The following is a 23,870-nucleotide window of genomic DNA, read 5'->3' as shown; positions in this document are numbered from 1 at the left end:
GACACTGGCACAGAGCAGACCCCGACCCCCCGATGCAGGCCCCGGATACTTACCCTTTCCGGCGAGTCCCGCTCCTTGAGCCGGTCCCGGGACAAAGATATCAGCACCCGAAGCCGTGCTTGCGCGCTGCTAAGTTGAGTCCGAGGCCCATAGAGAATGAATGGAGCCGTCATTCTCTATGGGCATCGGACTCATCTCTGCAGCGCGCCCGCACAGCTTCGGGCGCTGATATCTTCGTCCCGGGACCGGCTCCAGGAGCGGGACTCGCCAGAAAGGGTAAGTATACGGGGGCTGCACTGGGGGATCGGGCAGGCTCCGTGCCCGCGTCCCCGATGTCAGGTTCCCTTTAAAAAAGCTGACTTTTAAAATCCTGCTGCGAGTATGGAATCTCAATGAAAATAACAGTTAAAGGAGACCTGTCACCCCCGGTTCCGGGGTGACAGGCTCCCGACCCCCAGCTAGATCTCCTTATACTGACCTCATCTCGCAGAGTCCTGCTCCTGGAGTCGGTCCCGGGACGGAGATATCCTGGCCAGAAGAATGAATGAAGCCGGACTCATCTCTGCAGCGCGCACGGCTCCATTCATTCTCTATGGACGCCGGACCTGAGTCCGGCTCCATTCATTCTCTATGGACGCCGGACCTATCTCCACAGCGCGCACGCCGGCTTCTGACCAGGATATCTCCGTCCCGGGAACGGCTCCAGGAGCAGGACTCGGCGAGATGAGGTCAGTATAAGGGGATCTAACTGGGGGTCGGGAGCCTGTCACCCCGGCACAGGGAGTGACAGGTCCTCTTTAAGGATCCGAATTCACAGTGTGAAATTCACTGCGGATCCATTGTGTGTGAACCCACCCTAAAGCAGTTTTACCAAATGTTGCCCCCCTAAAAAACACCAATGTTTATGGTAAGAAACATACCTGTTGCCATGATGGTATCCTCACTTCCCTGTGTGAAAACAACAATCCGTGGCCTTTTTGTGTTAACCTTTGGCAACGCCTGAGTCTTTCTGGCAATCTCCTTGATATCATCAGTCTAAAATTCAGAGGATAATAGAAAAAAAAAAATCTTAAGTGACTACCAGCAATATCAAAGCTAGTATTTGTACACTGAAGAGATAAACTGATTGAGGGTGTGTTAGTGGATAAACTGGGTAACACTGGCAGATAATTACCTTCTTAACAATGTTACATTAGTAGACGTTAACCAACTATCACTGAACCCATTACGTGAAGTTGAAAGCAAATCTTTCAGTTAATTTCTAAGGAATGTGTCACTAAGATTATATCACAGCACATAAAACTACATTTTTTCCCTGTTATCATCCTGCATCCCAGACAATTGCTATCAGGGCAATGCTTATCAGTAGAAGACAATAAAATTAGGCTGATAAGAAGAGGAGGGTTTCCCAGGATCTTTCTGCCAACAACTACTACATCACTGCAAAGATTTCTGCTGCGGATACAGCAAGCAATGAAAGGACCTTTTAACTATATGATTATTAAATGGAAAATAACCATTATTTATTAAATACACACTCTTCTAAAGGCCCTATTACATGAAATGATTATCGGCCGATAATAGTCTTACCCACTCACTGCCGATGCGTGTAATAGCGCCGGCAACGAGCGGGGAACGTCGCCCTCGTGTAATACGGGCTTAAGGCTCCTTTTGAGATGGCCCAATGTGCAGCCACAATGCGCGCCAGTCAGAGATATTGATGCTCGTCTGCAGTAACAAGGCAGGATTAAACATAATTAAACGTAATGCTCATGCACCTATTTAAATGCATTGTTATCGCCTGCACGTCCCCTGTTTAAAAAGAGTTGTGCAGCAAATAACAATGATTTTAACAGCCTCACAAAAGATCTAATCCGCAGACGAGCTAGAATTGGAAAAAAAGGCAAATTCATCATACATTGCACAAGTAGTGAAAGTTGCAATCTATAATTTCCCTACTCTGTTCATAGCTGGCAGAACAAAAACAAGAAAAGCCACACTTATGTGAAAGATGAGGGCATGCTGTCACAACCCAAGATGTGTATGCTTTGCTCTTTGATCCTGTCTATTTGCTGAGTAGCAAATATATAAAAGCCTGGAAAAATAATAATGTGTTGTACAGTGATTTCACAGCATCTCTGACTAGCAGAAAAGCAGTGAATAGATACTGACCACTCTGTCACTACTGCTAGTAATCAGGGTTAGTAAACATAGTGCATAGTGACCACCATTGGCAATTCAAGCATTGGTGGATGCATACATTGACAAAAAAAAGGATAGATCAATACAAAAGATAAAAGAGGATGTTTTGACATGTCACACATATCACTTTAATACCAGAAGTGTTACCTTTCATGATAATCCTATTCCCTAATGAGTATAATAAGATGACTGCTGAACATGTTTACTGTCCAAGCTGAAAAGAAATCTCTACAGAACATGAAGTGTTATGCTTTCCATATGCACAAGACTTTAGTCAGCCAAAATAGGAGGGTAGTGACCTAGACTATTCTACTATGTACCAAAGGGAGAAAATAAAGTATACTGACGTAAACCAGACTGAAGGAGGCCACAAAATAAGAATTAAAAAGATGCTTGTTAGTTGAATAGACCTGGAGCTGTCCGATTGCATATACCAAAAGCACACTGCAAATCTTTAACTCACCTCAAATCCTTGCTCTTTGGCAAAAGCAGCAGCTTCCTGAAATAATAAGCAATATGATTACACACAGGTATAAGTACAAGACTAGAGATGAGCGGAATTACAGTAATAATGAAACAAAGCACTTGGTTGTTATCTCTGAAATCTGCTCATTAGTCGGATGCATTTTAAATCACTGCTGCTCCATGCCGCTCCTCCCCGGGTGCCAGGAAAAGCAATTGAATTCAGTCCTGGGAAAAGGCAGCAGGCTGATATCAGAGAAAACAAAGCACTTCACAATTACTGTAAATTTACTCATCTGTTTACAAGACAAATATGTAACAGGTATACCAGAGGTAATCTATTAAGCACTATGCCCATAGATGGTTTATAGCTCCACAGTCTTCTAGTGAAGTAAAACATCTAATCATCAGGATCTATTGGTCTGGACTGAATGCTGGCTGTATAAAAAATAAATAAATAATAATAAAAAAAACAAATTAATAATAATAATAATAATTATTATTATTATTATTATTATTATTATTATTATTATTATTATTATTATTATATTATTATATTATAATTATTATTATTATTAATAATAATAATAATAAGACACATGGTACCTTTCATCTATCTAGCTGTGCTTCCAGAATGTAGAAAAATACTTTTATTCTCTGGCATAAAGTGTCAGAGAGGCATTTCCAAGCTCCTGATATGCATCCACTTTCTCCTCTCCCTGCTTGATTGACACCTGGAAGCAGAGTCCAAAGCAGGGTCAGGTATTGGAAGGGTAGTAAGGAGGTGTTACAGCTTGTTACACTTCAAGAGCTCGGGAAAACCTCTTGAACTCGTCATTCTATAAAATAAAAGCATTCTGGAAGCACAGATGGATATATGAAAGGTACTGTGTGTCTCCTTGTCCTAACAGCTATCTAAGGGAGTGTTTACACAAACAGATTTTCCAATGCAATTATTGAAGCTAAAGCCAGGAACAGACTAAAAATAGAGAACATGACATAAAGGAAAGACTTTGAGGTCTCTTTCTGGCTTTGTTTTTACCAATTGCAACCAAAACACTTTACGTGTGAAAATTCCATAACAATGTCAGCAGTTAGGAACGTGATTTGCAGTGGACAGATTCCCTTTTAGGCTATGTTGCCACACAGTATTTTTGCTCAGGATTATGGTCAGTATTTTTTAACCAAAACCAGGAATGGATGGAAAACACAGAAAGGCATTTTTTTTTTTTTAACATTAAATGGCAGCCATCCGCCATGTCCAAAAATACTGTGTGGTAACATAGCCTAAGACTGGATTTTAACCACACAAAAAGAGCGGCTGCAGTAACTGCAAATATATGAAATAATCCTTATTCTTGGCCACAAAAATTAGAGGCCGTTATATTAGAAACAAAATAGAGATTGGGGTGGAAGGGGCTGCAGGAGCTTGCGGTTTAGAAGCACATTGCCAAACCTATTCCTGTGAAACTGTTAGGGAAGTCAATGAAATGAGTGCAGGCTGTCCCTGAGGGACACTTGTCTTCTCTTGTTAGGTGCTCCAGAGTCATTACAGTTATTGCCGGATGATTATTAGGGATTTCTGGGGGGAGATAAATACCCCAGATGAGCTCGCTCGGTTCTGAACTTCTGAACCTGGAGCAGCTGCACCTTTATCATCACAGCAAAAGCACAAAGCTATGTACCAGGCTCCTATGTAATCTGTACTGTGTCAAGAGAATACTGCAGGTTCACATATCCAGGTAGATGTATGCATGTTTGTGTAATACAACTCATGTAGTGAAGTGTGTGGAATTACAGATCATTTATTAATGCACATGAAAGCCATGCTTACGCACAAATAGCCAATATGATTCATTCTACAGCAGGGGACATTTATAGGACCACCATTAGTACTCCCTCTCACATTAGTCATTTTCATGTGTGAAACAGCAATAAGCAAGAACATTTGCATTTGTCTTTAAATTATCTGTTACAAAGACAATAACGGGTTATTTTCAGCGTATAGAAGGAGATGCCGAAACATTTTTTAGTAGGTTCGTTCTCCGCCAGCCTGGAATACGATAGGACTGGGGTCACTCTGCTTGCACGGTGCAGTGTCCCACCACTTACTTGGCAGTGAATTGCAATACAGACTTTTACTTACCGTTTCATTTCCAAAGAGAATGTCCACATAAGGCATAGCTTTCATGAGAGGCTCTTTGTAAAATTGACTGATAAAGGGGGCGGACAGATTCATGCAAAAGATCTTGTTGTTTTCCGAGGACTGAGTGGCCACTTTCAGGATAGCTTCAGGGGAGACAGTCAAGAAAAAACCCTGCAAAAAAATGGAAAAAAAATATAAAGAAATGATAAATCATATTATTCGTAATACAGAATAAAAAGTAAATGAGGTTTTTGGATGGATTTAAACAATGCCTCCTGTTGGCCACTGTACTCCATTAGGGAAGACCTTAGGTGAATGACTGCAACGCAACATGGTCTTTAAAAATTGTATAAGGTACCTTTTATATATCGGTTGTAAACATGCCAGAAACAGGTTGGCTATTGCTTCCTCTTCCCTGTATTTTATACTGCAACCCAATTTTCTCCAACTGGCTGCACTGCATAAACACAAGCACACCGCTTCACCACTGCCAAACAGGTCCCACAAACTTAGCAAGAAGTCGGTAACTATTTCCATGATTGTGTTTAAAACCTATTTGTGTTATTGTCACATATTGAGCCAACTGACCCTGCTTAAAAAGGGCCACTGTCATTTCACACAACTTTCCTCCAATTTATAGTTTAGGTGATTTCTAACTTCACCTACCAGAAATGATTCCCAGAAAGAAAAAAAAAACCTGTAATGTCTTGGGCACTAGGTGTGTCACCTCCCTGCAAACTGATGGTTTTAGGAGAATTTAGTCTTAGGCAGCAGGGACCAAGAAAAATGCAATCTCTCCCATTCTCTCTTTAATCATTAGTAATTATTATTAACAGATCACAGCTTAGACCAGGGCTGTTTTTGTGATGTACCCCTTCTCCAGTCAAGTTACATTAAAGGATTGAACAGAGAAGTAAGGGAAAAAGGTCCATGTGTGAGTACTGCTGGCAAACAGCAAATCTCTGGTCGCACACTTTGAAATGGCGATAATAAGAAATAGCTGAGCACCATGGGAAGGGAGGAAGTCTGGGCACAGGGACAGGAGGAGCTCAACAACAGCAGTAAGCATTTGTCACAACACTGAACGGTAACAAAAACCATTCAAGTTTTATAAACTTGTTTTGAAAGTACAGGTATGCTTTAAAAATATAGATTTATGGAACAATTTCCTAAATTTTTAAAGTGACTTTGCACATACAATCTGCCCCCCACCCCCCTCAACCGCTTGTACCATCAGATAGCTGCTTTTAATCCAAGATCTGTCCTGGGGTCCGTTCGGCAGCCTTGTGTCAAATTGGCGTGGCCTAAAGTGGCTATGCCCTAGGATTACGACACTCCTCCGTCCCTTCTTATTATTAGGAATGCCCCTAGAACGTATTCTCCTATTCATCACCTGTCTGAACACTGCACATGTGGTGGATTGTTAAGGCACCTGTGCAGTGTTCAGACAAGTGATGAATAGGAGAAATTGTTCTAAGGGGCATTCCTAATAATGAGAAGCGCGGGGAGGAGGGATGGAGGGGCAACGCAATCCTAGGCATGGGTACTCTAGGCCACACCAATTTAACACAGGGCTACAAGTTTAAAAGTAGTTTTTTAGGACAATATGTACATCACCTACCGAACGGACCCCAGGACAGATTTTGGATTAAAAGCGGCTATTTGATAGTACAAGCGTTTTTGTTTGTTTTTTTAGGGGGGGAGGGGGGTGTCAGACTGTGGGTAAAGAGTCGCTTTAAGGGGGAGACTTAAGTGTTTATTTTTTAAATGGAAATTTAACATTTCTTACTAGCTTTAAGTATTCAACAGCATGTTACAAGTCAAAGGGCGTGAATACATGTTCTCTGCTCATTCCGCCCTACTTAAATGCACAGAAGCCCCTTTAGATTTCATAGCTGTCACAGGACACTGTGAATGTCGTAGATAATGGTGATATTTATACATGTACCACAGCTACAGGAGCCTTAAAGCCAAAGCTAACAAGACTTGAGAGCATTATCAGCTTGAACAAGCAATTAAACACTAATCAGAGGCCGATCAATTACCACAGCAGGGCTTACACCAGGAAACAGCTACAGCTAATCCGCCACGGTGTGGAGTCGGCCTGCCCGCCTATCTCTTCGTGTTACAATTACTAGCTGCAAAAGAACATACAGTAGATACATCTTTATCATTAGCAATTAGCTGTGCCTGGTGAGGCTACTCATGGGAGAACGACAATTGAATTTCAGCAAGAAAATTACCCATATTTATAGTCATGTAGTAAAGTGTCATTCACAGTTTAAACCTCTGTCAACCACAAAAGTTTATAAAAGGACCAAAGACGATGAAGGCCCCTAATTCTAACCACTGATTCTAATGGTAACAATGTGTTCAAGCCTCATCCCTATGTGTTCAAGCCTCCTCCATATGGCTTACGTTGAGGATCCATCCCAGGGCCGGGAAAAAGAGTAGGCAGGGGTAGGCGATGGCCTAGGGCACCAAATGTCAGGGGGCACAGTCTGGATGGGTAAATAATTTACATACCCACCCATCCTGTCCTCGCTCTCCCGCCCTGCACTGTAACTAAGAGTGCTCCTTTACAACTCCTTCTGAGTGTCCAGAAGGAGGTGTAAAGGACCTTTGAGAACATCATGCCCATGTGACCAGTGTGGAAGGAGCTAGTTTCCGGGGCCGTTTATGAGGCAGCAGTATAGTGAGTGCAGGGTCAGGGGTGTGTGGGTGCAATGTTCTGCAGGGTCAGAGGTGCGTGCACTGTTATGTGATGTTCTGCAGGGTCAGGGGTGTGTGGGTGCAATGTTCTGCAGGGTCAGGCGGGTGTGGGTGCACAGTTATGCGATGTTCTGCAGGGTCAGGCGGGTGTGGGTGCACTATTATGCCATGTTCTGCAGGGTCAGGGGTGTGCGGGTGCACTGTTATGCAATTGAGAGAGCGGCCTCTTGTGAGTGCAGGCAAACTGCTGCCTTCAGCCACAAGAGTGCGGGTAAGAGGAGACATGCGTCCTAGGTGAGTATAGGTGTTTTTTGTGTTTTTTTTAGTTGGTTTAGTTGTTTTGGAGAATTACTGCTATATGGGAAGGGTTTAGGGAGCACACAGGGGGGCTATATATAACTGAGGCCAGTATGTAGGCATCTATATACTGGGGGCAGCACACAGGGGTCTATATACTACTGGGAGCACAGGGACACCTTAAAACTATGGGGGCACAGAGGGGTGTAACTACTATATAGGGGTACAGGGGACCTAACTACTGTATATGCTGGAGCCTGTAACATGTTTTTCTGCCAGATTCTGGAGAGAAGAGAGACATCTGGTGGCCCACACTGGATGGAGAGAAAAAGTAACAGGCTCTGATCAGAAAAGACGCCCCCTGAGAGTCACTGGATGAAACTGCACTCTGCTATAGGGTCTGTAGTGACAGGGGTCACGGTATTGCAGTATTATCTAATGGTATCAGTGGTGATATCTTTCTGTTTTGTTTAGGGCAGTTTTCATGCTATATGCAATATATAATCACTGTATGGTGGTAGGAGTGTTATAAGAGAACTACCGTATGTATCGGGGCTCTTAATACAGTGTGGGGGCACTTTCAGGGCATAATACTGTGTGGGGAGCACCGATTCTGATAACGCAAAGTTGGGGGGGGGGGGGGGCTGGGGTAATGTGTAATACTACATTTATCCTGTAGTGGTCGGACGCAGCAGCCAGTTGGTCATGTGGTTAGTACATCAGTAGAATAGCTGCCGTGTTCTGGTGAGGAGAACAATTTCTCTCCTAGCTAAACAGCTGTTAACAGTCAATAAAACCACATTCTGTCTAATGCTAACAAATAATCACATCTACAGGGGTAACACCCACATCCTTTCAGGAGACTGTGTCAAAACCAATTAGAATTTGCAGTTCTCACTTTTTAATCTCCTGGGAGAATGACACAGGCCTGGCTTCTGCTGCCTGCTCTGGAGTATGTCTCACTTTATACCAACGTCACCTGAAATATTTCAGACAATTGTTGTATTATTGCATATCTTGGAATCTCAGTGTTCTTACTTACGGCCATCTAAAAGGCTATGGGAACAATTGCTGCAATAAACGAAACACAATCTGCGACAACTCCTATGCAGAGCTGTGTCTCTCCATGGTGACAGACCAAACAAGCCTGGTGTGCAGACCCAATTCTGGTCTGGTGCTACAGCATTGCAATAGCGTGTGCAGCACGGTGGTGATGAGCTGCTGAACCAGGCTGGTGCCCGTCCTGGGGAGAAGGCTTTTTTTATCCTTAAAACTGTGCAATACCTATTTAATTGTTCTCCAGTAAGTTGTCTACTATAGCAAGATCCTGTGTTCAGCACCCCCCCCCCCCCCCCCATCCACCACCAATAAAATGTAAACATGTATGTATCTAATTCCATCATTCAAAGACAAATCGGAAATTGAGTGATAATTGCTCTCATCACAGTAATAAACGGAAAATTAATTCTAACAAGGACTTTAGACATCCTAGTTGTTTCATATCTTAGTGTGGGCATACGTATCACTCCAAAAAAACACTTCTAATAGCTTAGGGATATTTAAGTAATTTAATTACAATAAGCATTTACAAGCTTTTAGTTTGTCAATTCTACAGCCCGAGACAGACTGCCGCCATCTAATGCATACGCATCCTTCATAAACAATACAACAGCATAGCATTAAACTTGCTGAACTAATTGTTCCGCTGGGAATGACAGAATAATTATATTACAGGCTACAGAAGTGCATTACATGAAGAAACAGCTACAAATACAAATACAAGAGACTGGGATATTCATTAACCCTTTACCTGCCAAGTTTAGCAGTCAACAGCATTCTCAACCATCACCCATAATGATATCTCAATGAAACCTCAGTGGCGAGTAAAGCTCCAGGATAAAAGACCGCATCTTACAGTATAACATTTATTTGTTTAGGAGTCAAGAAAAAAATCGTAAAAAACTAAAACTACAAGTTGGTTGAAACGGACAGGTAAAAAGCTATAGACAAATTAACACGGCTCACAAAACCTTGTACCACATTGATCATTGGAAAGTAGTTGTCTTCTCCTTATCTTGTAGATTGTAAACCTTGGCGGCCGGGATTTCTCTCCCTATGTAACAGTCTCTCATTAACTTTTTTTTTTCTGGATTCTATGTTACATCTTGAATGTTAACCATTTACCATATGTACCATACTCTGGAATCAAGGGTGCTTTAAACATAATTAATAATAATGAGTTATCCACTTTGTAGATGCAAAAGAAGAATTATGACCACATCCTATTAAGGCCCGATTCAGACTACGAGGCCTTAATAGGACGTCAATTCTTTGAGCGGAGAGACGCGGAGATCGGAGGCGCCTGAGCCCTCCAATTCAAACAGATAGAAGGCAGGATTCAGCACAGACTCAGTGCGGTGGTTCCTCGTGGAATCACGGCGCATATGCCGTAGTGTGAACGGGAACTAAAGAGGAATGCGAATACGAAAATGCTTATAATGAGAGCCTCATCTTTATTCAGACCGATAACTACACAACGCTTCACCACCTAAGGCCTACTGCACATTATGGGGGAGATTTATCAAACATGGTGTAAAGTGAAACTGGCTCAGTTGCCCCTAGCAACCAATCAGATTCCACCTTTCATTTTCCAAAGAGTCTGTGAGGAATGAAAGGTGGTATCGGATTGGTTGCTAGGGGCAACTGAGCCAGTTTCACTTAACACCATGCTTGATAAATCTCCTTATAGCTCTATAATACCAGACACCCCATACAGCACCAGAATACAGGGTTATGTTCTCACATGGTATTCTCAACAGTGTTTGCCCCATATTTTGGTCAATATTTTTAGCCAAAACTAGAAGTGGAACTTACATACACTATCAGGCTATGTTCACATTCATAAAAGTACGTCCGTTGTTGCCATCGGCAACAACGACCGTACTTTGTGCGGGGTGGAACAATGCCTCTACTTCAATGGGATCCCGGCCGGAGCGTATACACATCATCGTTTACGCTCCGGCCGGGATCCCATGCGAACCCGCAAATAACTGACATGTCAGTTTTCTGCGTCCACAATTCAGTGAATTGCGGCCACAGAAATACCTGTCAGTTCACACAATGAAGTGAGCGGCTCCGGACACTTGCTTCATTGTGTGCTGTGGGAGGTTCTGATGCGGGCGCGCTGATGTGCCCGCATCAGAACCCTGCGGCCGGAAATATCATCCGGACAGTACTTAAGTATTGGCCGGGATGATCCGAACAGCGACCGGCCGACCGTGACCCAGCCGGGTCTAATACGTAGTGTGAACATAGCCTAAAGGCTTGTGTGTTTTCACCCTAATGGAAGGACTTTCACATTCTTCTGTGTTTTGACTCCAAAATACTATGGGGGAGATTTACCAAACATGGTGTAAAGTGAAACTGGTACAGTTGCCGCTAGCAACCAATCAGATTCCACCTTTCATTTTCCAAAGAATCTGTGAGGAATGAAAAGTGGAATCTGATTGGTTGCTAGGGGCAACTAGGCCAGTTTCACTTTACACCATGTTTGATAAATCTCCCCCTATATGCTTATAAAGCCTTATTCTCCCCTTAAAAATACTGAAGCTCCCAATGGCGCATCCCATGATCTATATACCCTCTGACATATACAAAAGATACATTAAAGCCTATAAAAGTCTATGTGAGTGGATTACAACCAAGAGGTTGAGCAAGACCGTCACTAAAACCTGAACATAATGGACAGATCTATATTTTCAGGTGCCAAGAAGAGAAAGCTAGCAGACCGGATTAAAATCTCTATTACCAAAGCTTATAACCTAAAATAAGTGTTGAAAGCTAAATGAATTTTGACAGATTCACAATCTATGCAAGCAAAATGTAAAATCATAAATCTGTATAATAAACGTCTAATGGGTTTAGGTGACAATAAAGACACCAATAATCATCAGAAAATTGTTCTTACGTGAAGAAACCTGACAAAATAAATGCTGGTGTGGTCTGCAGCAACGCTGAAGTTAAATACTGACAATCTATCACGTATCACATTGTGAAGGGCAGAATATTGCTTTCCCTTTAAATATGCTCATCTGGTTTTATATGGCACTGTAAGGAACAGCCGAAAGCAGAGCTCAGAAATGATCTGTACATCCCCTGGGGGGATATTATCTGATGATTAAGGCCGTATATTTTTCACAGAGGTGACAGATTTCATGGAAACCAGGAGCCGTGAAAATATTGCTTTGCTGTGAAAAATCGTGACAGGACTGGAAGCCGGCATATTTTTATTATCTTCTGCTTCTCACTTGTACTAGCCAGATTCCAGGGCGGAAATCTCATTGCTGGTCTTGGTAGGCATTATAAAAGAAAACAAGGAATAGATAGATATACACACACCTATATATATCTATCGCAACATTAATATATATATATATATGAATAAAAGCCCCCACCGACAACATTGTGTGGCTGTTATTAGAGAGATGGGGATTGTGGTTTCCTCCGTGCTCAGAACACATATGCAAAAAACACAGCCTGATAATGGTACATTCACACAGTGGTAAATGGAAGCAATCATTTGGTCCTGTCAAGAAGAAAGTCTAAATGCATCTATCCTTGACCTTAAAGGGGTTGTCCAGCGCTATAAAAACATGGCCACTTTTCCCCCTACTGTTGTCTCCAGTTCAGGTGCAGTTTGCAATTAATCTCCATTTACTTCAATAGAACTGAGTTTCAAAACCCCACCCAAACTGGAGACAACAGTAGGGGGAAAGTGGCCATGTTTTTGTAGCGCTGGATAACCCCTGGAATCTGTCATCTGTAGTTAATGTTCCAAACAAGGAGGACAAGAAGACACAGGATACCGTTCATATTATCCAGCTGTGCTTCCAGGGTGTAGAAAAATGCTTTATTCTTTGCTACAAACAGTCAAAGAGGCTTTTCCAAGCTCCTGATTTGCTGCAGGTTGGAATGCGTCCATTTAATGTGTATTGCAATTGGCTGCACATCCTCAGTTTACACAGGGAATTTTAAAGGTGCACAAAAAATGCGATCAGCCTACGAGCAGGCGTCTCCTTGCTTCTTGGATGATTGCAGACACTCTGACAGGGGCCGTTTCTAGCAATGCTCCTTGCCGATAATCATCCCATGTAAAAGGGCCTTAATCGATTGTTCAGCTCTATGGAGAGGAAGGAGCGGGCTCTTACTGCTAACCAGCTGAGAACAGAGATTTAAAGCATCAGTAAAACTATCTGTAAAAAAGACTTTCACATGGATAGAACGGCATTGGCACGGGGAAGCTGGTGCCGCAGTCCTTTTGAAGAACTGCGGCCCAGTTTCCGCATACGGTGCCATTCTATTCCTGGGTACCGGCCAGGGGTGAAGCACTGCCAGTGGGAGCAAGCCCTCATGCCAGTGCTGTTCCATGTGAAAATCTTAAAGCGAATATACTGATGGTACATTTTCTTTAAGACCACTGAATCTCAGCATGGTGTTGGTCCCCTTCCCCAACTACTCACTGAAACTGAAATGCAGAAGGATATAGCATGCATTTTGCTTCCAGATAAAAACTGCAGGATTTCAGTCACACTTCTGCCCATAACAGCATCAATTTAAACCAAACTATATTAAACGACTGCTCTAGATTTACCCCCTTAATGAGACCTGAATATAGTCCTAATATGTTTATATTCACTATTAACCCAAAAATTGTCCTTATTGATGTAAATAAGAGCATGCCTTCCCCTTTAATTTAGCACTAGGGAAAGATCAGCACAATTATTTCCAATTAAAGTGAGAAGCCTAGAGCGGGGCCTCCTGTGCGCTGTGCAGTGTCCGACAAGCGCTTCAGAAATTAATCGCACAGACCGGTCCTATGAGTTTGCTCTTCATTACAAAACAGGTCTATGCTACATAAATAAATGATCAGATATCTAACCTGGGAGCTGCCAGAGATCAGAGCAAACCAGCATCTGAAAGCCACAACTTAATATGATCTGAGTGGGTTCTGCTGCGGGTCTGTTTTTCCATTAAGCATTTATGGGACTTGCCAGTGTTACAGGGGACCCGTAAAACATCTCTATAATCCCACAGTTCCTGTGCATGAATTCAGATTTTCCCTACAAGAGTCGGTTTGGTTGCCAAAAAGTTTATTTTGTGATATTGAGTGGAGGGATAATACCAGAGGTGTGATGTTATTTTAACAGTGAACAGACCTAGCAGCTGAGCTGCTGAAACCAAAGAATTCTTTTCAGGGCCAATAAAATGGCTGCACAAACATCTGTATTAAATAGGAACTGAGCACATGGCAGTGAAAAAACGAGGGACAGCAAAGGTAGGCGCAGGGGCAGGACAAAATGAGAAAGGGGGATGGAAAGACTGGAAAAACGGGAACTGGGAAAGTAAAGCAAGTTTGGGAGAACAGATCATGAGTAGAGATGAGCGAACCTGCCGAGGTTGGGGTTCGTATGAACCTGAACTCTCGGCTTCTGATTCCCCCTGTCTGCAGGCTCCATGAAGAGGGTGGATACAGCCGGAGGACCGCCTAGAAAACTGGCATAAAGCCATAGCCATAGGCTGTATCCCAGTTTTCCAGGCGGTCCTCCGGCTGTATCCATCGTCTTCACGGAGGCTGCAGACAGCGGGAATCAGAAGCCGATAGTCAGAACCATTTCTACAGGCGGGCGGGCCGGGCGACCGCACGGGGCGCCGACAGCTAGGGGGCGCTGGTGGCACCTTCCCAGACCTCACCTAGCTGCCGGCCACATTATCTGCCTCCACGCCCAGCGGCCGCAAGTTCTGCCTCCCCCGCACGACCGCAGCTCCTGCCTCCGCGCCCGCCGGCCACATTATCTGCCTCCCCGGCCCGACCGCAGCTCCTGCCTCCCCCGCCCGACGGCAGCTCCTGCCTCCCCCGCCCGACGGCAGCTCCTGCCTCCCCCGCCCGACGGCAGCTCCTGCCTCCCCCGCCCGACGGCAGCTCCTGCCTCCCCCGCCCGACGGCAGCTCCTGCCTCCCCCGCCCGACGGCAGCTCCTGCCTCTCCGTGCGCCGGCCGCATGATCTGCGCAGATTGCCGGACTGCAGCTCCTCCCCGGCCCATCACCTGACAGCAGGCTGCCGCCCCCGAACACATCTTCTCTATCCTCTAGCAGGCGCCGTGATATGACGTCATTCGCCTGCTTGAGGATAGAGAAGATGTGTTCGGGGGCGGCGGCCTGCTGTCAGGTGATGGGCCGGGGAGGAGCTGCAGTCCGTCAATCTGCGCAGATCATGCGGCCGGCGCGCGGAGAGGCAGGAGCTGCGGTCGGGCGGGGGCGGCAGGAGCTGCGGTCGGGCCGGGGAGGCAGATAATGTGGCCGGCGGGCGCAGAGGCAGGAGCTGCGGTCGTGCGGCGGAGGCAGATCTTGCGGCCGCTGAGGCAGATAATGTGGCCGGCGGGAGGGCTGGCGGCCGGCGGGGGCGTGTGCAGCTAGGTGAGGTCTGGGAAGGTGCCACCAGCGCGGGCGGGGAGGCAGGAGCGGCTCCTCGCAGGCCAGAAGAGAAGATCTGATGAGAGAGAGAGGGACCTGCTGTATGCAAGAAGGTGAGTATAATGTTTTTTTTTTTTTTTGTGTTGTGATCGGCAATGAAGGGTATCACTAAGGAGCAGAACATGGGGAGGGGGGAGATTATTACTTTATGGCAGAACATAGGAGGGGGATTATTATTATATGGCAGAACATGGGAGGGGGATTATTATTATATGGCAGAACATGGGAGGGGGATTATTATTATATGGCAGAACATGGGAGGGGGATTATTATTATATGGCAGAACATGGGAGGGGGGATTATTACTATGGGGCAGAACATGGGAGGGGGAATTAATACTATGGGCAGAACATGGGGGGGGGTATTACTATGGGGCAGAACATTGTAGGGGGATTATTACTATGGGGCAGAACATGGAAGGTGGTATTATTACTATGGGGCAGAACATGGGGGGGATTTTTACTATTGGGCAAAGCACAGGGGGGTTATTACTATGGGTAGAGCACAGGGGGGATTATTACTATGGGGACTGAGCACAGTGGGGATTATTACTATGAAGGCAGCACAGGGGGGATTATTACTATGGGGCAGCCCACAGGGAAGATTATTTCTATAGAGACAGCAAAGGGGGTATTATTAGTATAGGGACAGCACGGGAGGGGGGTTATTACTATGGGGCAGAGCCCAGATGTCATAAAAAGGGGAAGTTGTTGTAAAAGTGCGGAGCCTAAGAAGTTTGTCTGGCAGGTTCAGAAGAGATGAATTGTTGCTGCAAGAAATCATCATGGAGGCCTGGGCCAGATGGAGAGGGAAAGGAAAATGACGCCTCAGATCAAAGAAGACATCCCCTGTGAGTCACTGACTTTTTTTTTTGTTTCAGTTCAATGGTTAAATAACACTGCTCAATGCCATAATACACACACTGCTTCTTCATAGCAACAACGCCCTCCCCGACATCACTTGGAAAAACGTTGCCTGGTCTGATGAGTCTCGATTTCTGCTGCAACATTCGGATGGTAGGGTCAGAATTTGGCGTCAACAACATGGAAGCATGGATCCATCCTGCCTTGTATCAACGGTTCAGGCTGGTGGTGGTGGTGTCATGGTGTGGGGAATATTTTCTTGGCACTCTTTGGGCCCCTTGGTACCAATTGAGCATCGTTGCAACGCCACAGCCTACCTGAGTATTGTTGCTGACCATGTCCATCCCTTTATGACCACAATGTACCCAACATCTGATGGCTACTTTTAGCAGGATAATGCGCCATGTCATAAAGCTAGAATCATCTCAGACTGGTTTCTTGAACATGACAATGAGTTCACTGTACTCAAATGGCCCCCACAGTCACCAGATCTCAATCCAATAGAGCATCTTTGGGATGTGGTGGAATGGGAGATTCGCATCATGGATGTGCAGCCGACAAATCTGCAGGAACTGTGTGATGCAGTCATGTCAATATGGACCAAAATCTGAGGAATGCTTCCAGCACCTTGTTGTATCTATGCCACGAAGAATTGAGGCATTTCTGAAGGCAAAAGGGGGTCCAACCCGTTACTAGCATGATGTACCTAATAAAGTGGCCGGTGAGTGTATGTTCTCAAAGGGCATATTTTTCCAGGGTAGGAAACAGGCCTCAAGATACACACAGTGCATACACTTTGGCACCTACCTATGTATCTACTTAGTGTGGTCCATAACAGCCTGCACATGGATGTATTTTAAGTACTGCCCAGCAGAAACAACAACAACAAAAAAAAAAAAAAGAGAATGGTTGCGGCACTTGCTTCCGATATAACAAAGTTTATTCCATCAAATGGTCACAGATGCAAACAATACAGGCCATATGATACCACTTGACCAGTTGATGGAATAAATTTTGTTATATTGGAAGAAAAGGCAGCAGCCACTCTCTCTCATCTGATGTTTTACACCACAAAAAATACTGCAGAAATTTAGCAGATAGCCTTGGATTTCTGCCACATATTCTAGCAGTTTGGACCACATCATAGATGCTGTCTTTTCCAAAAGGGATTTAACATATAAATGTATTATTGAATTATTAAAGAGGCTAAACATGGTCATGGTCCTATAGTGTTTACTGCTACTCAAGGCCGTATCTGCCATGAGGCAAGATGAGTATCTTGCCTCAGACGTCAGAATGCAGTGACCTGGAAGGGGCTACGTTCTATAGAGTAACCATAAATCATAGTGTCTAGTATCTTCTCTCTCATCCAGAACTAGTGACTCTACTGACCCAATGACCTACAAATAACAACTAAACAGGTGTGGAATGCAAGGCAGGGGATGCAGTCATTTCGTAACTGTACGCACATTCTCTACACTTGAACCTTTGGTTCTCAATTTCATTTTAGTTCTTACCCAAAGCAGCAGGAAAGGTAGAACTGGCTTTGCCACTACTCACTAGAGACCAGGCATCTGCAGCCTTATAGAGACCATCCTGAAGGTTTTCAGTGAGAGCCACAACCATACAATGTTATGATAATGCTGTGTTTGCATTATGTTCTTAGATGGAGACACAGCGCTTTCTGTTAGAGTCTGGAACTCTGCAAAAAAAGGGAGAATCCCAGTGTTTCACGACAAGCCAAGAGAAACAGCTTATATTTAGGACAACTTTAAACTGGCCATTCAAAGCAGAGAATCAACTGGCTTTTTCAATGAAAGCCCCTTTCTTGGGAAGCGTGTTTTATAGAGTGTGAAAGTGATGAAAGAGGCAGGTTTACATAAGAAGGCAGTGAAGTCATTTCTGAAAGTCTCACAACCAATAATTCTGCAACTGTGTTAATCAAAAGGCCTATTATAGGGCACGGTAAAGGCATAATCCGGCATTTGTAACATTCCATTAGCGTACTAAATATTAGGCTGAGCTCAATTATGATTCTGCACAATTCTAGTTGCTGCAATCCACAACTGAGAAATGTGTTTCTGACATATGTTACAACAAACTTGTTTGTGAAGATCATCTAGGACCCGTGTGTCAGAAAAAATTTACTTTTTAGCATATGAAGAAACATCTTTATCTACTGGAACCACAAAACTAAAATAATTTTGGTGCCAAATACTGTTAAAATTTTGTCACAATGCAGTTATTTCGTTTTCTTCTCTTGTGTTCTGATAAAAACTGTTTCTTTTATACCGTTTTAATAAATCTGTCCCTAAATAATATGTACAAACTCTGAAGCGTTGGACACAGGTGCCATAGTCAAAGGGTTTATAGATACAATGGAGCTGGATCAAAGACATCACACCGGCAGAAGAAAGCCTGCAAGTCATTTAAAGCAACTCTGTACCCACAATCTGAACCTCCCAAACCACTTGTACCTTTAGATAACTGCTTTTAATCCAAGATCTGTCCTGGGGTCCGTTCAGCAGGTGATGTAGTTATTGTCCTAAAAAACAACTTTTAAACTGGCAGCCCCGTGCCCAACAGCCGGGGCTTAGATTGTGTATGCATTAGGCTGGCACCACCTCTCTGTCCCTCCTCCCCATTAGGAATGCTCCAGGCAGATTGCCTCCTACTCGTCAGCTGTGTGAATACTGAACATGGGCTGGATCGTTAATCACCTGTGCGATGTTCAGACAGGAGAAAATGTTGCAGTGGCATTCCTAATGATGAAGAGGGTGGGGAGGAGGGACAGAGGGGTGGTGCAAAGTTAGGGCACAGATACTCCCTTTGGGCACGGGGCTGCAAGTTTAAAAGTAGTTTTTTAAGACAATAACTGCATCACCTGCCGAACCTACCCCAGGACAGATCTTGGATTAAAAGCAGCTATCCGAAGGTACAAGTGGTTTGGGGGGGGGGGGGTCAGATTGCGGGTACAGAGTCTCTTTAATACTGTCTGATATATAAAAATGGTGGAGTACTTAATATATACCCTTCACTATACATAGTCACAATACGCTATCAAAATGTCACATAAGGAATTTTCTTTAGATCCTCACATGAACAAATTTCCAGGGCAGCATTGTGCTGAACCTGTCATCACTTTCATGCTGCCTGAACCACAAGTCATCTGGGTGGTCCCCAATGGACTGTCTGTCCTGCCTGCCTCCAAACAGGGAGAGATTTGTCAATCAAGACTGAATAGGCTGGAGAAGCCAATGGGGACCACCCTGATGACTCATGGTTCAGTCAGAAAGAAGGTGATGACAGGTTCTCTTTAACTTAAGTCAAGGGCACCACAGATAGGAAACACATATTGTACTTGCGGAAGCTGTTAGAATGCAGAAAACTGGTGATCACTGGCCTGAAGGATAGCGAGTAATGAAACTGGCTGTTAATATGTTTTGCCATTCATTATTAACACTGTTTTAAACCTTTAAGTCAAATGTTTCTATGTATGCTGAAGTATAACTATAACCATTATACAAGTTTTTAAACTTTTGAAAAATACAATAGGTTTATACAGAAAAATCAATATATATTGTTAATGCTTTTTTCCAGACTTCTACAACGTGCCCTTTTCTGATGGCTATTAGCTTTAGAGCCAAATCCTGACTGATGGCAACCCACCCTTAATGCCCCATTACACAGAGGGATCAGCGGCTGATTGTGTCTTTAGGTCCGGACCTAAAATCATCGCCTGTCGGGCATGCATTGTTATGTGTAATAGTGATGCCCGGCCAGCAGCTGCTGACTGTAAAAAATAAATAGTTATACATACCTCTCTGTGCTCCCTGATGTGCTGCTAGCTTCGGATGGCTCGCTGCAGTGTCTGTGATCACTAGCTGCAATACTGTCCTGATGACTGGCTGAGCGGCCTGTCACTTTAGACACTGCAAGGAGCCGGCCGCAGCTAGCAGCACACCAGGGAGCGCAGAGATGTATGTATAACTTCAAGGGCTGCATGGATATTGCTTTCACCTCAGTGGGGGCAGTCACTTACATAAAGTCCATTGATGACATTGCGTGTGAGCAGAAGCTGGAAGGCGTACGGGGTCCAATCACAAACATGCTGTATAGCTGGCATTTTAAGTGCAAAGAGGACAGCAGTACAGCAAAGGATAAAGAGATTATGGTAAATATACCCCCCCCCCTTCCCACACACTAAAATAAACTTATTTTTGCACCCGCTGAGGATTCGGTTCTGTGTCAGCATAGGGTTGGTCATGGAGCTGTGCGAGTCCCGAGGTCACAGTTACTTCTCTGTGAATGCACAGCTGCAGAAGGACGCATGCATGCTCAGGAGGGTCATCAATCAAATGACTGGCTTCTCCAAGCAAATGGCTGCAGTCTCCTTTTTCCTAACTAAGACTAAAGACTGACTGGGAGTTTCATATAAATAGCAACCCTTACTGGCTTTAAGTATCATGACAGTAACCATTTATTGTTTTTCTTGGGGAGAAGTGGCTTATTTAGCCTTCTTGATACCAGGGAAGCCTTCAAAAGTCTTTGCCTCACCATGTATGCAGATAAATTGACACTTGCCTACTAGGGATGGTCCGAACAGAGTTCGGTTCAGGTGTTCGTACGAACCCGAACTCTCGGAAATGATTCTCGCTGTCTGCCCGAACGAACCCGAACCTCATACGAACCCGAACCTCGGCAGTTTCAGACCATCCCTACTGTCATTCCTGAGCCAGCTCTGCACTGGTGCTGAAACAATCCAGCAGCTGAAGTTTTCTTCACAGCACTTGATACTATTAAAGGGTTTATCCACCTAAGAGTGAAACAATGAAATGCTAGCTTAGGTCTTACTTACCAAGTCCCCCTGAATATTTTGAGCCATCTCTTGTTTTTCTAGCTGTTGCCATTCCTGAGTTACAAGGTCTTCTACAAGCCGATCTATATCCAAGATAGGAAACTACATTTCCCATCATGCATTTCCCTGATTGGTCCATTTGCATACTCACCCCCTTAGCTTTCTTTCCTGCCCACTGCTGTCATTATTATTGCACAGTAAACACAGAACTGTTTTTTGCATCACATCACCGCAATATATATTCCACACTAGCTGATTATGTAGCAGAGCTGACACGCACATGGTGTAGCGAAGTCCTGCATAATACGCATCTATTTACCAGGGGTGGGGGTGTAGTGTAGGTTTAGATCTCTGCTTGCTGACTGTGAATTAAAGCATTCTAGTTCCATCAAGACTCTAAGAACATCTATAACACTTACAATATGCAGAGCTGAGACACAAACACAGGTACATATGCCTGCATTCACTGACAGCAAGCAGAGATATAATTATAACTTTTCATATTACAAAAACCTGGGCTCAGGGACACATGTAAATCTAGGGAAGCAACACAGGCGCATGGAGATGCAGATAATGTCTCCTTGGGGTCGGGTTACCTAGTCAATACATATCTCCTCTCTGGAAGCCGGGTTAGCTATGTCATATGTCCTGTGACTACAAGGGGAGGAGGGAAGAGGAGGCTGAGCGTGGTCAGAGTGGACCCAAAGTAGAGGATTTTAGATGACCAAAGCGGATAAGAATGACAAGAAAAAAAACAAACAAACAAAAAAAAACACAACAGGGAAAGGGTGCATGTATATTAGACATAGGGTGGTACTGGGAAGGGGGATTGTTTAGAATATTGTTTTTGTTACCAGGATAACCCCTTTAATGGTTGATCTAGGGGCATTGTTCTTGCCTGTAAAGCTATTTTAACGCAAAGCAATAACTGCAAGTGTTTACTTGAGATTGGGGAATAACATTAATTTTCACAGCAAGAAATGACTACAATTTATTGTAATTTATTTGATCCTTCTTCATAACAATGTAGAGTTAATGAAAAAATGCTACTATAAAAGCTAAACTGACAAACTATGTGAAAACCAAAACGTGTCAGAATCAACTTAGTCCAAAATGATCATTTTTACAGACCTGCAAATATATGTAAATCAATAAAAGGGGAAAAAAATATATATAACCTGACTATATTTACATAACCCCCCCCTTTTCTAGAGGGGAAAAAGAAAAGTTAACCTGCTGGGGAGCAAAGGAGTTAAATTTGGCTCTATATACTCTGGAAGTGGGGTTGTGTAGTTAAATGTGCACAAGTCTACACCCAAGATCAAAAGGAAGCTTGCTGGAGCCAAGTAGGTTCTGGACGCCAGCCGAGGAGTATGAACAGAGGTCTTTATTATTCCTATTTAGCATCGAATTACGAAGACATGCTGAGCCAGCCACAAAGAGGACAGCAACTGCTTGAGAGGAGGGCAGGTAATAGTCCTACACCCACTGATAGGCCCAGGTAAGGGAGTCAACTCAGTTTATGCAGACGGATTATGGCAGCATCGGTTACTTGATTCTGTAGCTTAGTATTGCCTTTCCCATCTATTTATGTTAAGGTCTGTGACGTAAACTTAAACGTACACCAAAATCTATGGCAAACCCTTGTGTTACAGTCAGATTTTGTTGCATACTATAATGAAGATTGAGAACCTTTACAGTAGAACGTGCAGCATGTCTAGAGCTTGCTAAGGAGTTCCCCAAGTGAAGAGGGTTAGTGAACACCCCATTTAGTAATGGATTGTCATCCTGGCTGAAACTCGTTTCAATCTCGCCTCACACATTAGCGTGTACTGAAAGAATGTATGCTATATACTCATGTCATCATTTATAGTTGCTTACATACACCCCAGAAAGGCCTGCTTGCGCTGAGCACAGCCTCCATTTTTGAGCTTTTTCACAATTAAGCTGCCGCTTGTTGGAATATTTCAATTACAAAAACCCAACAGACTAGCAAAGTCTAATATCTAACAGGGAAAGAAAAATTAGGACAAGACGACATTTAATATGTCTGGGCCCTGAGGCAAGACGAGTAATTTCTGATCAGCTTTTCATTTACATTTTAACAGCATGTAAAATCTGGACAGGCTTCACATGAAATCTTGCTTTGCTTGTCCCTATAGGTGGTGTCATCTGGGATGGATGATAAATGCAGCCAAAGCTTTACAACACTCTCCCTGCCAGCCTTCTGCTGAGCGGTGATTGCCGAGCTTATTCCTGCAATGCCAAAGGGCTAAAGTAGCGCCTCATATTCTGTGATTAAGTGTCATACAAAGCAGCCAACCAGACCATCGGTATAACAATAGCAATGTGTCTGAAATTAATAGTGGGGACTGGGCATCACTGCAAACACTGAATGTGTGTCTGGGTTTTGTATTTATTTTATTTGACCATTTACAATACCTCCCACTTTGCACCTTTTGTGGTCTGTGTTTTATACACAGATGAAAACCCACTTGCTTTTATGCTTTGATGCCACCTTTTTCAAACCATATTCAAACTGTGGACAGATAAATATGGAAGTAAGAGTATGTTCACACTAAGTGAAACAGGCGGAATTCCGAGATTGAACTCTCCGCCGTGGAATCCCACCTGCCTCAGTGTGCCACTGCTTCTCTATGGTTGAGCACGCACTCCTCCGTTGCTGCCGCTCTCTGCTTACAGAAGTGACGTGTCACTTCTTTGAGCGGAGGGCCGTAGGCTCTCCCACAGACAGTCTATGGGACACTGAGACAGGCGGGATTCCCGGCAGAAGATTCC

General features: G+C 44.0%; 1 protein-coding gene across 2 annotated transcripts in view; it reads right to left on the bottom strand.

Moving 5' to 3' along the window:
* The window catches only part of ADK (adenosine kinase), a 138,635-nt gene that overhangs the window by 11,701 nt on the left and 103,064 nt on the right, over nt 1-23,870 (bottom strand). For both annotated transcript variants that reach the window (XM_069980842.1, XM_069980843.1), the window contains exons 7-9: nt 4,811-4,981; nt 2,666-2,701; nt 921-1,035 (exon numbers count right to left, since the gene is read on the bottom strand). In XM_069980842.1, coding sequence (XP_069836943.1) covers nt 921-1,035; nt 2,666-2,701; nt 4,811-4,981 — 322 coding nt within the window. The remainder of the gene's footprint in view (nt 1-920; nt 1,036-2,665; nt 2,702-4,810; nt 4,982-23,870) is intronic.

The sequence above is a fragment of the Dendropsophus ebraccatus genome, chromosome 8 (genome assembly GCF_027789765.1).
Source record: "Dendropsophus ebraccatus isolate aDenEbr1 chromosome 8, aDenEbr1.pat, whole genome shotgun sequence".
Lineage (NCBI taxonomy): Eukaryota > Metazoa > Chordata > Amphibia > Anura > Hylidae > Dendropsophus > Dendropsophus ebraccatus.
This window is presented reverse-complemented; position numbering and strand designations above follow the sequence as displayed.